The following is a 14,242-nucleotide window of genomic DNA, read 5'->3' as shown; positions in this document are numbered from 1 at the left end:
AAGAAAATAAACAAAATGACAATAATACATAAATAACAACAGACTACTAGCAGTTAACTGACATGCCAGTAACTAATCAAATATTAATTTGACTGAATGAATATTGTTGAATACAAATTTTGCTTTTGCTTTATTTTAACCTTAAAATAGATAAAGACTGTTCACAGACAATTATATTATTGTATGAAATTGTGTTTTCTCATTTCTTGTTATTTTATATAGATTAGACCGTTGGTTAGCCCGTTTCAATGGTTTGGATTTACACTAGTATTTTTTTGGGGGCCCTTTATAGCGTTTTGTTCGGTGTGTGACAAGGCTCTGTGTTGAAGACTGTACCTTAACCTACAATGGTTTACTTTTTTAAATTGTGACTTGGAAGGAGAGTTGTCTCATTGGCACTCATACCACATTTTCCTATATATATGTATATTTATATAAATTATCGGGACCTTTTATAGCTGACGGTATAGGTGTTTCTCTCATTGTTGAAGGCCGAACGGTTGCCTGTAATTGCTCACATCCTTTTGTGGATAGTGTTGTCTCATTGTTAACCATTCTCCAATTCCTTTATTTTTAAATAAGTAAAAAGGAAACCATCCAGTTTAACTATTTAATGAGGTACAACTTTAACATAAAAAGTGCATCTTAGTTAATTGTGTTCTTTATCAAAGTATAAAATGTAACATTAACAAACAATTTAAAAGTACTAACATGCATGATATTATTAACTTTAAAAATTCAACAGTAAACAAACAGTGTGAAACAAACACTTGAAATTCAAGCATTTTATCAATATTATACATTTATATGGAGCCATAGCGACATAGAGACGCATATATATATATATATATATTAAGTATTAAATGTATAAAAAAAAACCCACTAAGGCAATAATACGGGTTTGTCATTATTATTCTTCGGATATATAAGTTTTGTTATAAAAATTTTACTAATGCATTATTATCTTTTTTTTTGTTTTGGACTCTTATTATTGAGGTTTTTTTAACGACCTTGACTACCTATGTATGTGGTATCCTACATTAAACCTTATTTTCATTTAAACGTAAGTGTGATTAAAAAAACCAGTGATATTTTAGGATAATTCTTGTAATCATAAAAATATCTTGAATCCTTACAACCTAGCACCACTATTCTAACGTTTTGAAATAGGTAACCATGCATTTGGAAATATTGGAGCACCAAGAAAGACAACTCAATGTTATTTTGAATGGATAAAAAATCTGCAGGCCAAACAAATAGAAATAAAATATTTACTCTAATAGATTTCTTTGGTGGGGGATACCAAAGGAAAACAATGATTAATGTCCAAGTGAGGTCGAATGTTTAAAGACAATAAATTAAATGAGTCTTTTCGTCGAAGTATTTTGCTATATGGCTCTCTTTCAAACGAGGTTATACATGTAATGATACAAACTAAGATTAAATTATTTCGAACCCGCCATTTTCAGTATGTGTTTGTCCTCAGTCCGACACCTCTATTCTAGTGTCGGTAGTTGTTGGCCTTTATGTTTCATAATTTTATTTGTTTAAATGATTTATGATTGTTTATTTTTTTTTTTTATTTTAAATTGTTTTACATTTTGCCATGCCGCAGCCCTCCTTATCTTACTATGTGGTACGGATGTTGATCATTGTTGAAGGTCATACTGTCTTCTTTACTCGTTCAGACGGGTATTACTAATTTCATTGGCAATTGATATTTTTTACATCTTCTTATGTTAAATATATACAGAGTATGCCGGAGAAGTAAAAAAAGGTGGTGGAAATAAAAAATTATTACGCCCTTGAAAATCAAGAATATCTCTTGAGTTATAATACATGGTTAGTACAAACATATCACATTGAAATCACATAGTTACACATATACACTGTATTAGTTATGTTATTTTTAGTATTAGAATAAGAATACACATTTTTATGCACAAGGTTTATACATATTATAAATCAATTAGTGTATATTATATAACTATAACAAGAGTAGAAAATGTTACTTTCATCCCGACATATTAAGATGAAACAAAAAAATATTGATAATTATTTACATGTAAATGTCATGATATTGGAAGTAATGGTAATAAAGCACTGTATATAGATTAATATACTCGAAATCTACTCGACACAGCATTTGCATCTGATATATTGTAATTTCGTTTCAACACATTAAAGATTCAAACAAAAAATGTAATATTTAGCACATCATTAATCATAAGCGGTGATCTTTCAAACAATTTATATTCATAAAAGAATTCTTAATCTCGTAAAAAATGGGTGTAAAATTGTATGAGAGTGTTTTCAAGTGTTTTCAAGTATTCCCATTTGCTTAAACACTCCATATAATCGGCGAAAATCACTATAGTGAAACAAAAAATATGAACCCTTTTGTTCTTTTAGTAAGGGTATTGCGTTTTAATCGAATTGTGGTATTTAATCATTCCATTAATACATAAACCCTTTATTTCCCTTCTAGCTCATATGTGACCTCAAAGCGGGTTTCGTTAGATCTCCCACGCGACATATCAGAAAACGGGAGCGATGAGAGATCGGTTTTTATTAGATTGGTAATTTGTCTAAATGAGATAAAATACAAAAATCGTGTATTCTTAATATGAAATTCTCGACACATGTCGTGAGCATCGAATTCAATTCCTTATCATTGAAGCTTTTTAGAGTCTAAATTCAAAATCTATTTTTGATCTACATTGAATAAAACATGTCCATTTGGAGCTTTACTACATGTCCAGCGTTACAAGTTTTCGTTTTTGTTCAAAATCATAAAGCTCCTTGAATTTTTCACGGTCTTTATTCTTTTGGTAATAGTCGTTAAAGTTAGCAACAATCATGGCAACCGGCATTGCGAGAACTATAATTCCACAAGTTGCGCACATGGATCCAATGAGCTGACCACCAGCTGACTTTGGCACGTGATCCCCGTAACCAACGGTTGTCAAGGTGATAATGGCCCACCAAAGACCACTGAGCATATGTGGGAAAGTTGTTGGTTCTCTATATTCTGCATAGAATATACAACTGGCAAATAAAAGAGCAAATAATAAAACGGTACAGAAAAGAAGAATAAATTCTTTCCAACTTGACCTTAAAGCTAACAACAAAACGTAAAGACCACTAAATTGTCTTGCTAATCGAAAAAATCGGAAGAGACGAAAGACTGTCACGCTGTATGTAACTCCATATAGTATGACGATGTCATATGATAATAAAAACCACTCAGGATTTTGTTCGATTGTAAAACGTATACAAATAGCTACAAACAGAATCACATCCATTATGTTTAACCAATCTCTAAAGAATTCTTTTTTGTTTGGACAAATCAAAATACGTACAAATAGTTCAACGGAGAAAAACCCTGCCAGTAGCAAATCTAAAATTATCATCCATAATGGAAATTCCTTGGTACCCATATCTACCTCCTTCCGGTTGTTTGTATTGATACGAAGAACAGCATATATTTCCGTTCTATTCAAATCTGTGTTAAAGTCCCGATCACCTGATCGCAGCTCCGGAATCGTATGAAATATGGCAAGCAAAGCAGATAAAAATACCATCAGGAAATATAGACAGTTGTAAATCTGAAATACAAAAAAGGCCAAAATTATACTAATGTTTTCAACAAATATGGCATAATTTCTTAAATGTATGATTTTTTAACAGGTAATTTATGTCCTCTGATGCATTTTCTTATGTATTTTGCCACCATTGCAAGTTTTTCCAACCGACCTAGTTTCTTAACCTGTTTGTTTTCCTGATCACGTTCTTTCTTTTCTCTAAGAACGCAATCAGATTTGTTTTTGATACTTTTGGGGAGTTTTGAAAAAAGTCTTAATCCTGAAAACAATACGTTCGTTTAAAAAATATATACACTTTATATGTTTCGTTTTCGCTTTACTTTTTTTTTTAATGTATTAAAGATCCATGTTTTATAGTTAACTTTTTCAACGTGACCTTTATTGGACTTTGCTAGTCAATGAAATGGTTGAAAACTGCAGTTAAAAGTCACGAGTATTGACCGCTAGTTAACATGCTCTGTTAATTGACAATCATGACTGTATATTAAGGATACCAGAAATGATAATAAATATCTTGAATCGTATACCAGTGATCGCATCACCCACCATCAACCGACTCATCATAGGGAGAGCCGTGGTGTAGTGGTTAGCGCATCGGACTACTACCACATATGTTTCTGGTTTGATCCCCGTTACGGAGAGAAAATTTCAGGAACTGAATTTTCGGCTCTCCCTCGACACCATTTGCGAGTATGGTCTTGAGAAACAATGATAGTCCGTCGGGAGGGGACGATAAATGGCTGACACATTTTAAGAGAGAGAGAGCCATATTTCTTGCACGTAAAAGACACCTTTGTAGATTTTGATAAAGGGTAGGCTAAAGCCGATACAAGGCAGCACTCGCACCTGCAGAGTGGAAAGGGATTGATATAAGTTGCAATAACTTGTTTCCCAATCCACAATAAATAAATAAATTATGTTTAAACTAACCGACTCATCCGAATAAAAACGACGTACATAAAGTCAAACAATTGTGTCAAATGGTAATATTTTATTATGGCACACAGATATAAAATATCTTTTTATATAAGATCGATAAAGGAAATACCCAAGGACATCTTCTATTACATTTTTCCATTATTTACTCTAGCAATTTAGATGATGATTATAGCTTGATTATTTTGATGAACATTTTTATTACAGAAAACATTTAACTGCTACCGTTTTATTTGTTGTTCTAACATCAGAAAATTGAAATCGATTACACAGCAGATCTAACGAGAGTCGTCACGCAAATCTTCCGAACTGATGGTTCCGAATGTTTGATTTGATGATAAATATTCAATGTTGTCTTCCGAATGGATGGTTCTGAATGTTTGATGATAAATGTTTAATGATATACTTCAGAAAAAGAGAAAACAACATTTGATAAAGAGGTACAAAATTGTTCAATCGATTGTAGATTGTACATCATAATTCTATAAGTTTTTTCTAATCTTAGAAAACCATCAAATAACATTGGACCAAAAGCAAAATGAACAGGTTATCAAATATGTAACGCTGATCTTGAAAACGTAAATCGGAAGGAAAACAATGTCTAAAACTCTACGTTTTTCTGCCCAACAATTTTGATCTATGTGTTCAGTTTGCTGTAATGACTGTTTTTGAAAATATGAAATATGGTTGTTTACAGTCTTCATAGACATGATAAAAATACTGTAATTTTATCGGTCTTTTTTTCTTTCACACAATTTTAACAATTATAGATGATCATAGATGAAATGTTTGAGGTTTACTTTTGCAGAAATTAATTACCTAATTAAGTAGTAGTATTCTACTGATTTAAGGTATACATTATATATTTGTTTTCGTTCATTGTTTTCAACATAAATCTAGCCGTTAGCTTGTTTGTTTGATGTATTTAATATTTTATCATGTTGGGACCTTTTATAGCTAACTACAATGTACATGGAATGAGTGTTGCTCATTGGTAATACGGTGACCTAGGCTATAGTTGCGGTCCATTTACATTCTGTCAGCGCCTTTATATGAAGTAATCTCCAAGTTGATACGATATTCCTGGGCTTGTATGTCCTATCATGATTTCCTTGATAAATTATATTCTGCTCACTCGGAAGCTATAAAACCAAGAGTTCCAAATGATGAAGTTAAAATGATCCCTTCGCAATTTTACAGACGCCATCACACGAGTTGGTTGAGCGTTATGAAATATCTCTTTCACCGATAACGACGGTTCTAATACCCTTGAATATGACCTACCAAATTATATTTATTACGGGTTTGTATTTACATGAGCATGAAACACTACGGGTGCAACATGTTGAGCTGGATTTGCTCATCCTTCCGGAGCACCTGAGTTAACTCCCAGTCTTTGATGGCGTTCGTGTTGCTCAGTCTTTAAAGTTTTCTATGTTGTGTGTTGTGTACTGTTTGTCTTTTGGTCTTTTCCCTTAAATGCCATGTTATTTAGTTTTCTATGTTGTGTTTTTTGTACTTTTTATCTTTGTGATCTTTCCCCTTTTTTATCCATGGCGTTTTCAGTTTATTTCCGACTTTTGAGTTTGCATGTACCCCTGAGATCTTACGCCTAACTTTTGCATCTACGACCATCGTAGGGACTATGTGGGATTGCGACGTCAAAGACTCATATCTGCCACTGTGCAAAAAATGAAAAAAATGAACTTTCTCTTAACTGCCGAATCAATGTTTTGGAGGCAGAAAAGTTAAATTAAAGTAGATATCTATGAAGCAAAGATTGTATTTTGTTTTAAATTGTAATATATGTGCATGAAATTGTTAGGTAGGTATAAAGTTTCAATTCAACCATTAACAACCGTAATTTTTCGTTTTTTTTCAAAATACGAATAATATGTTACATTTCAATTCTTCTCGAAGGTTATACTTAGTGCATTCGATGGTATGACAATTTTTCTTTTAGAAAATTATCTTTTACTGAAATAGAATTTTGAAAAATGAAAGCGGTATTTGGTTCATGAAGGATAGTTTTCATTTTAGCAATCGTACCCTATTGTTACACATATGTAATGCAAGTATTAGCGTGGATCTTGGATACCTGCATGATACAAACGTAGACTTTTTAATTTTTGGAGAACTTACAGTGACAGTAACTTTCGTACACAAACACTGAAAAATTCGTGTTTTCTGTAAAAAGTAAAATCACAAAAATACTGAACTCTGAGGAAAGTTCAAAACGGAAAGTCCCTATCAAAAAGGCAAAATCAAAAGATCAAACATCAAACGAATGATTAACAACTGCCATATTCCTGACTTGGTACTGACATTTTCTTATGTAGAAAATAGTGGACTGAACCTGGTTTTATAGCTATTTAAACCTCTCACATTTATGACAGTCGCATCATTTTCCATATTATAGACAGCGATGCGTGAACAAAACAGACAGACATAATACGTAAAAATGTCAAAAATACAGCAGTGAGCATTGTTCTATAATCCTAATCACTAAAAAAATAAACAAACTAAGTGTTAGATAAAGTACAATTCTTTTATGACCACCAAATCCATATCAATTTTAGTTTATAAATATGAAAAAAAAGTATATGTGGGTTATAGATAGAGAGGTACAAAAATGTAGCCATCAAAAGACATGATTGAATTAATAGGAACACCTATAGCTTTGAATATAAGATACATGTGAGTGTTTTCATCCTTTGACAAGCACTAATAATCCCCTAGATTTAATACTTTATCAACAATAAACATATTCCCATGCGAATAAATTCTTTTAATAGCTACGACAATCCGTTGACTATATTCCAGATCTTTGATGACATATTGATTTCTGATAGGTCTAAAATAGTTCTGCAAGATCCCAATCTTCCATTATGGTTGGTTTAAACTGGTTTTGCAAGAACCCAATCATTACCTTGGATGGTTTAAACTGGTTTTGTAATAACCCAATTATTCAGGTTTATCTAAGAATAATATAAATACATATAAATAGTTATATATTGTATAAATATTCCCATGTGACTATTCATGATAAAGTTCCACTAACGTATTTTTGAATTTTAATGAAAAAAAAAAGCAATTATAGACACCATTCATTGTTCTTATGAACAGAAATTATCAATTATTCATATCAACAAAGATCGAAATCGTCCATTCTCTCATGTGGTTATTTGAAGTATTTGAAGTAAACATTTTAGAGTACTTTATATGGTCTTTTTAACTTTTATTCGAGCGTCACCGATGTGTCTTTGATAGACAAACCGCACGTCTGGCGAAAATGCAAAACTGTAATCTTGGTACATGTGCAACTGTGATGGTATTGAGTATGTTTGAAGTACATTGAACCATTTGCTCTAAGAAATAGATAGAAACTCAAAACACCAATAAATGCGATTTGTTTTGCAGACATTTAAGATTGAATTATTTATTGTGTTTATATGTGTCAATATTATTGATCATTTGACTAGTATTGCAAGGATGTTAATTAAGTAAGTCGAAGTTTTCTTTAAATTTTCTTGGAGTATTGGATTTTTACATCTTTGTTCGATATCAACTATAATCCTAATTTTGATGACACCGAACATCCCTGAATCATAAACAGATTGTAACTGATTAAAAGTAATACTTAGAAATAGTAATCGACTTTCATAGAAAATGTTAGTTTGGGGTTTATAACAATATCATAAATAATAAATGCATGAGGGAAATATAGCAAGTTATGTTTCACGAAGGGCACTATTTATTAAAGCTTTGTATGACAATTTATAATTGTGGTATTTCGAGTTAGTTGATATTCGTTAATTTATTCAGTGATTATTAGAACTGGTGTTGAATTGTTTGTGAAGCGTATAATCTCCAATGACAGGCGCTATAATGACATTTGATTCAAAATTCATGAGGTTTTTATTGCCGATATTTGAATATAGGGTGTTACTCGTTCATACTTCTTGCATTTGATATGTGATCGATGCTTGATAGTCAATCTTTTGCAATAAAGGACAACGATGACATTTTTTTCTATAATTAAAGTTCTTTTTACATTCCACGCAATAATGTCCTGAGATATTGTTTGATATTATCAACGTCATTATTCGGTCTTTAGTTTAGTTTGATTTAAACTGTTACTTTTTCAATACATGAATAGAGTGTCGTCTAATTTTACTGATACATAATAAACAGGCCTTCATTGACTTATTATTGTCAATACAAGGTCGGTCAACGTTATATGGGTGAGACAAAGGATTTGAATAGTAAGATATACAAATCCTCGGTGAGACGAGCTATGTATTATGTATATATTATACCGACTATTTGATACATATACTACTATTAACTTTGTACATTTAACAAAAAACGTCGTTTAGTTCAAAGTAAAGACTATAACTCTTTCACACAACGTGCATTTTACATTTACAATCTTCCCGTGACTTCGAGCAACTAATTATATTCTTGTAAATCTTTAGACAGCAGAATATTGTCATATCTTATGTTACTATGAAGTACATAAATATGTCATAAATGACAAATTTTACCGTACATTAAAGATCAGCCTTATCGCCATTTTTATATAATTAAAGAGGAAATTTCAAAATAAAGCATTTTGAATTGCGGTATTTTCTGTAAAAGTTATAAAAAGGCACGACGCACGATTTGATCGCATAAATCGACTTTTAAATATTTTATTACATTTCTCTAATGTCTTTGCTATTTTCACATTTCTTGATCGATGTGAGAAAAAAAATGCTCCTCTTTTAACAGTTTAAGTTAGATATCTGTTTTCAGCAAATGTTTGGTCGAAATGTTAATATGACGTCAAATTTATTGGTTAGACCTATTGTTACGTTCTGACAATCTGACAAAAGGCGACCATGCCTGCTGACGTCACATATTAAGAACACAATCTTCTGCAAATCTTTGAAAGATTAGTGAAGAATAAAATCATTAGAGAAACAGATTCCACTACTATGACTCGTTTATTACGATATTTCACACGTGTTGCAGTAATGGAATATAACTTTATACGATTTGAATGAACTTGCGTTTTTACATATCTTATTTTACTTGATACAGGATGGATATTCTCGAGTAAGTTTCTAAATCTAATGTTAAATTTAAAGTCCAAAGACAACGCCATCAAGATTAAGATGAACGTTACTAATTATCTGTGTCGCAGATACCCACGGATGATGCAACAATTTAGTTTAAACATATTTATTTATAGTGGATTGGGGAACACGTTAATGCAACCCATATATACTCGCAAATGGTGTCAAGCTAGAGCCGAAAATTCAGTCCTTGGAATATTCTCCCCGGATCGGGGATCGAACCAGGAACGTTTGTGTTAGTAGTCCGATGCACTAAACACTACAATACGACTCTCTTAATTCACGCATCTTTTATTCGATTATGTTATCACAGAGCTAGAGGTAGATTTTTCACTGAAATTGTACTTGCTAAGAGTAACCAGATGGGTGTAATATGTGGAACGGTAGCATCAATGGTTGGATTTGTGTTGCTCAATATTTAGTATTTTGTGGACCGCCCGGTGATGATCTTTTAGTCGTTTTCATTTTTTTCCATGGTATTGTTGGTTTTTCTTTTACGATAGATTGCTTATGTACTGTTAACCAACATTCCTTTCTTTCTTATTTCCTCTCTAGTTAACCCTTGGATGTTGCAGATGTTGAGTAATGTTAAGTGTTTTCGAGTATTATGTACATTTCTAGTGTATTATATCACAGTTATGTTGTTTTTTCTTAATGACGAGAATTATCACAGTAAGCTTTTAGTTATATTATATTAACGCGAGATAGACATTATTTTAGTCGTTACATAGCTTCAATTATAAATATATGTACTTTAAACTTTCCTTGTACATGATTTAGTACTTTCATCTTAATTTAAACATATTAATTATAGTGGATTGGGAAACAAGTTATTGAAACTTATATTAATCCCTTTCCACTTTGCGGGTGCGAGTGCTACCTTGTAGCAGCATTAGCCTGCTCTTTTTCGAAATCTACAAGAGTTTCTTTTACATGTAAAATATATGGCTATCTCTTAACATGGGCCTGCTATTTATCTCCCCTTCCGACGGGTTAACATCGTTTCTCAAGACCATACTTGCAAATGGTGTCAAGGGAGAGCCGAAAAATTCACCCCCTGAAATCCCCCCCCCCCGAAACGGGGATCGATCAGGAACCTTTGTGTTAGTAGTCCGATGCACTAACCACTACATCACGGCTCTCTTACTTTCAGCTTGATAACACCAAGTAAATATTGCAATGCATTGTTTAAAGTTAAATAAATCAGTGGAACTTGCTTCACAACTAACGTTCGTACTTTTAAGAAAGTTCCATTCATCACTTCATGTGTTTATTCATGAACCGTCTTCGTTTACTTTTAACGATAACCACTGAAAAACATGTTTCTGACTCAGGACAGGTACAATCGTATGCAGCGGGTTTACACGTTTTTACCTTTGCGAAATTTTTTCTACTAGTATTTTTTTTCTATTATAAATGTTTTGCCCTTCATTTTTCACGTCTTATCCATGCTCCAGTACTCTGTTTATAACCCAATTCAAATCATACAACACGTCGAAACAGTAAATTATAGCTCCTATTGATTCTTTTTGATCGTGATATAGGATAATGCACATTTACACCATACCTTTAATATTTAGGATTACTTCAAAAATCTTTAAATCCATGTTACTTGCCTTCTTTTAGAGGTGAATAGTTTCCACTTAGAAATAGTATTATGCAAAGTGACATAACCTATTGCTTTAAGATTTCAAAGTGAAACCCATACGTTAAAGATACATTTTCCTTGGAGTTCGTTATTTTTGTTATAATTTTACTTTTTGACGACGCCATCGCAAAAACAAAACACGCCGAAAAGACTAAACACTACGTAAAAATTTTAAGACTGTGCAACAAGAACCCCACCAATAACGAGGGGATATCAGATGTTTCACTAGGCACAACCGTGATGTTGTTTATAGTAAGTCCACACTTGGTGATTAGTCTCATTACGTTCTGTCGCAGTCGAGAAAAAGAGACGGGGTTTTGGTCCGACCTCTTTTTCCAATGGCAGTTTAACTTATCTCCTTATTATTCTTTTGCTCTGCGCACTCATCGTCTAGAAAGCGTTGTAACAAAAGTTATTTGTTAAATTGATTTTATTTACTAGAAATTATTAGATATCACTGCAAGTTGGCTGTTAGTACTTAGGGGTATCATCAGCTCAGTAGTCAGTAATTCGGTACTAACATGACTTTAACAGATTTTTTTTTTTAAATCGCCTTTAAAAAAATTCGAAATTACTAAGAAACTCAGGTTACAAATCTTTAGATGAATTTTGCTATTTTTTTTTGTTCCATTTTGGTCATATCTAGCTCCTTTGTGTTTCTACGTATTTATAAATTCCTGGCTAGCAAATGTTCATATATGAGCATTCTAATAGAAGGCAAATCAAGAAAAGCGCGTTGGTAATTTTTCATTTTTAAACATTTATCTCTACACGTTTTAGAAACAATTCTAAATGAAAAAATACAGTATGATTAATATTTTTCGTAGCGGAATGATGAAAAGAGTTTGATACATTTAGGAAATGTAAAAGTTCTATTTGAACCATTTTTGGGGCAACACAAAGTTCTAAATACCCCTACTCTTTATATATTACCATTGCAAAATAATCATACAAGTAGGAAATCAGGCAACCATTAGACATACACACATCGTTGCATTAATATTTATATTTGTTTATAGCCAACATTTCTTTACTTAAAGTCGCGGGAAAATAGAGACAGATTTCCTTAAAAAATTAAACTTTTTCAAATAGATATTTAAATCGAAGAATCTTATTTCGTATTTAGCTTTTTCTAGACAAGTCTAAAAATAACTTTCAATTTAGAATGCTTTGGAAATTAATAACTACGTTTGCTAAATTTCCAACTAAGCTTCATTTTTGATATTTGACTTAATATTAAGTATGACCAACAGTAAATAATGATTAATCTGACAAAAACACGTTGTCTCTCATGATTAACAAATCGTTTGATCTTTAGTAATTTGTACTATAATGCTCAAAATGGAATAAGCAATTGATTTGTTGCTAAATTGAAAATTACCTGTGCTATTGTGGAAGACCGTGGATTGGATAGACATCTCCAGAATTTACTTCGCAGGTTTAGCGACTGATCGGAAGGATTGCTAACATCCAAATCACTTTTGCTATCGCTAATATTCAGTGATATATGTCCCTGAGTGAATTCACTCCCCTCATCTAAAGTTCGACGAAGATTTTGTATAACTATGTCATCATTGCTATATTTAACATAAGTAGAGTAACAACATTCTGAGATAGCACTGACTGAGAGTCCCCAGTAACGTAACTCTTGATGCCACAATCCACTACAAACATGACTTGGAAAATGAAGTATGTCATTTCGATAAAAATCTAAGATTGTATTAAATAAATCTGGATTACGATCAAAGAAATAGTAATTTTTACGTTTCCGATAATATGGAGAGCTGTCATTCAGAGAACCAAGTTTAGTAGTAGGATATTTACTTAAAGTTTCACGAAATGTAACAAATAATGTCCCTCCAACATTCAATGTTATCTCATCTTCCTCCATTCTTAGTAAATACCAACACACACACAGTATCGATCCTTCTTACACAACGTTGACATTTTATCTAATTAGAACACAGAGCAAGCTAATAGCACTATCACTAACAGCTCAAGCAAATGAAATATTTATTGATTAATCTAAGCAAAAGCAATGTCCTGACACCAAACAGTGACACCTGTAGTTAATGTATCTATTTTAAAGAAAGCGGCGAGAGCTGCACAGACTAATGAAACATGAAAAATGTATCAGCTACGTCAACGTATGTATGACCATTAGGGAAAAGGCAATAGAGAGTATGCGTTAAGATAGACGCGTCATCACTTTTATATCACAAAAATAGATTCTTGATGTTAAACTGTACCATCTAGCAATTTAATTCCAAAATATATTGAAGATTAATAAAAAAACACCCAACATTTTACAGATTTGATTTGTTTTTTTTTCATTAAAAAAAGTAGTTTTAACCGAGGGATAATAAATTAGAGGCAACAGTATTTTACCGATATTCGAATCTCATAAGTACAAAAAAGAGATACAAATAAAGGTTTAGAACAAAAACTTGGTGGAATTGAATGAACATCAAAAGGAGCGAGATATGTTATACTGACAGGATAAGCGGCTCCGTTTATGCATGCGATATCTACTATTCGAATCAACACAAACATTAAATTGGAATATTTACAGCAATAACATATAAACTGTAATCAAATGTCTAAGGATTAAATTTCAATGCAAAAGCAATGTCCTGACACCTGTAGTTTTTAATGTATCTATTTAAAAGAAAGCGGTGAGAGCTGCATAAACTAATGAAACATGAAAAATGTATCAGCTACATCAACGTATGTATGACTATTAGGGAAAGGGCAATAGAGACTATGCGTTTAGATAGACGCGTCATCACTTTTGTATCACAAAAATAGATTTTTGAGTATACCTGTATCATCCAGCCATTTCATTATAAAATATATTAAAGATTAATAATTAGTTTATAAAAAATGCATTTTATGATATTTATTTCCCCCCAATAAAATAAAAGTTTTCACCG

The 14,242-nt window shown here is 32.0% G+C and overlaps 1 protein-coding gene across 1 annotated transcript; it reads right to left on the bottom strand.

Moving 5' to 3' along the window:
• Nucleotides 1-1,690: 1,690 nt before the first annotated feature.
• LOC139512421 (potassium voltage-gated channel protein Shaw-like) lies at nt 1,691-13,431 on the bottom strand. Its single transcript, XM_071300035.1, has 2 exons — nt 12,691-13,431; nt 1,691-3,608 (listed from the first exon to the last, which is right to left on the bottom strand). Exons 1-2 carry the CDS (start codon nt 13,198-13,200, stop codon nt 2,751-2,753), a joined length of 1,368 nt encoding a protein of 455 aa, XP_071156136.1. The 5' UTR covers nt 13,201-13,431; the 3' UTR covers nt 1,691-2,750.
• Between the last annotated feature and the right edge of the window lie 811 nt (nt 13,432-14,242).

This window comes from Mytilus edulis, chromosome 2, assembly GCF_963676685.1.
Source record: "Mytilus edulis chromosome 2, xbMytEdul2.2, whole genome shotgun sequence".
NCBI classification, from domain to species: domain Eukaryota; kingdom Metazoa; phylum Mollusca; class Bivalvia; order Mytilida; family Mytilidae; genus Mytilus; species Mytilus edulis.
This window is presented reverse-complemented; position numbering and strand designations above follow the sequence as displayed.

Coding starts and splice junctions, on each gene's coding strand:
- LOC139512421 (XM_071300035.1), bottom strand. CDS start 13,200: ATGGAGGAAGATGAGATAACATTGAATGTTGGAGGGACATTATTTGTT. Junction 3,609..12,690: donor GGTCTTCCACAATAGCACAG/GTAATTTTCAAT, acceptor TTTGTATTTCAG/ATTTACAACTGTCTATATTT.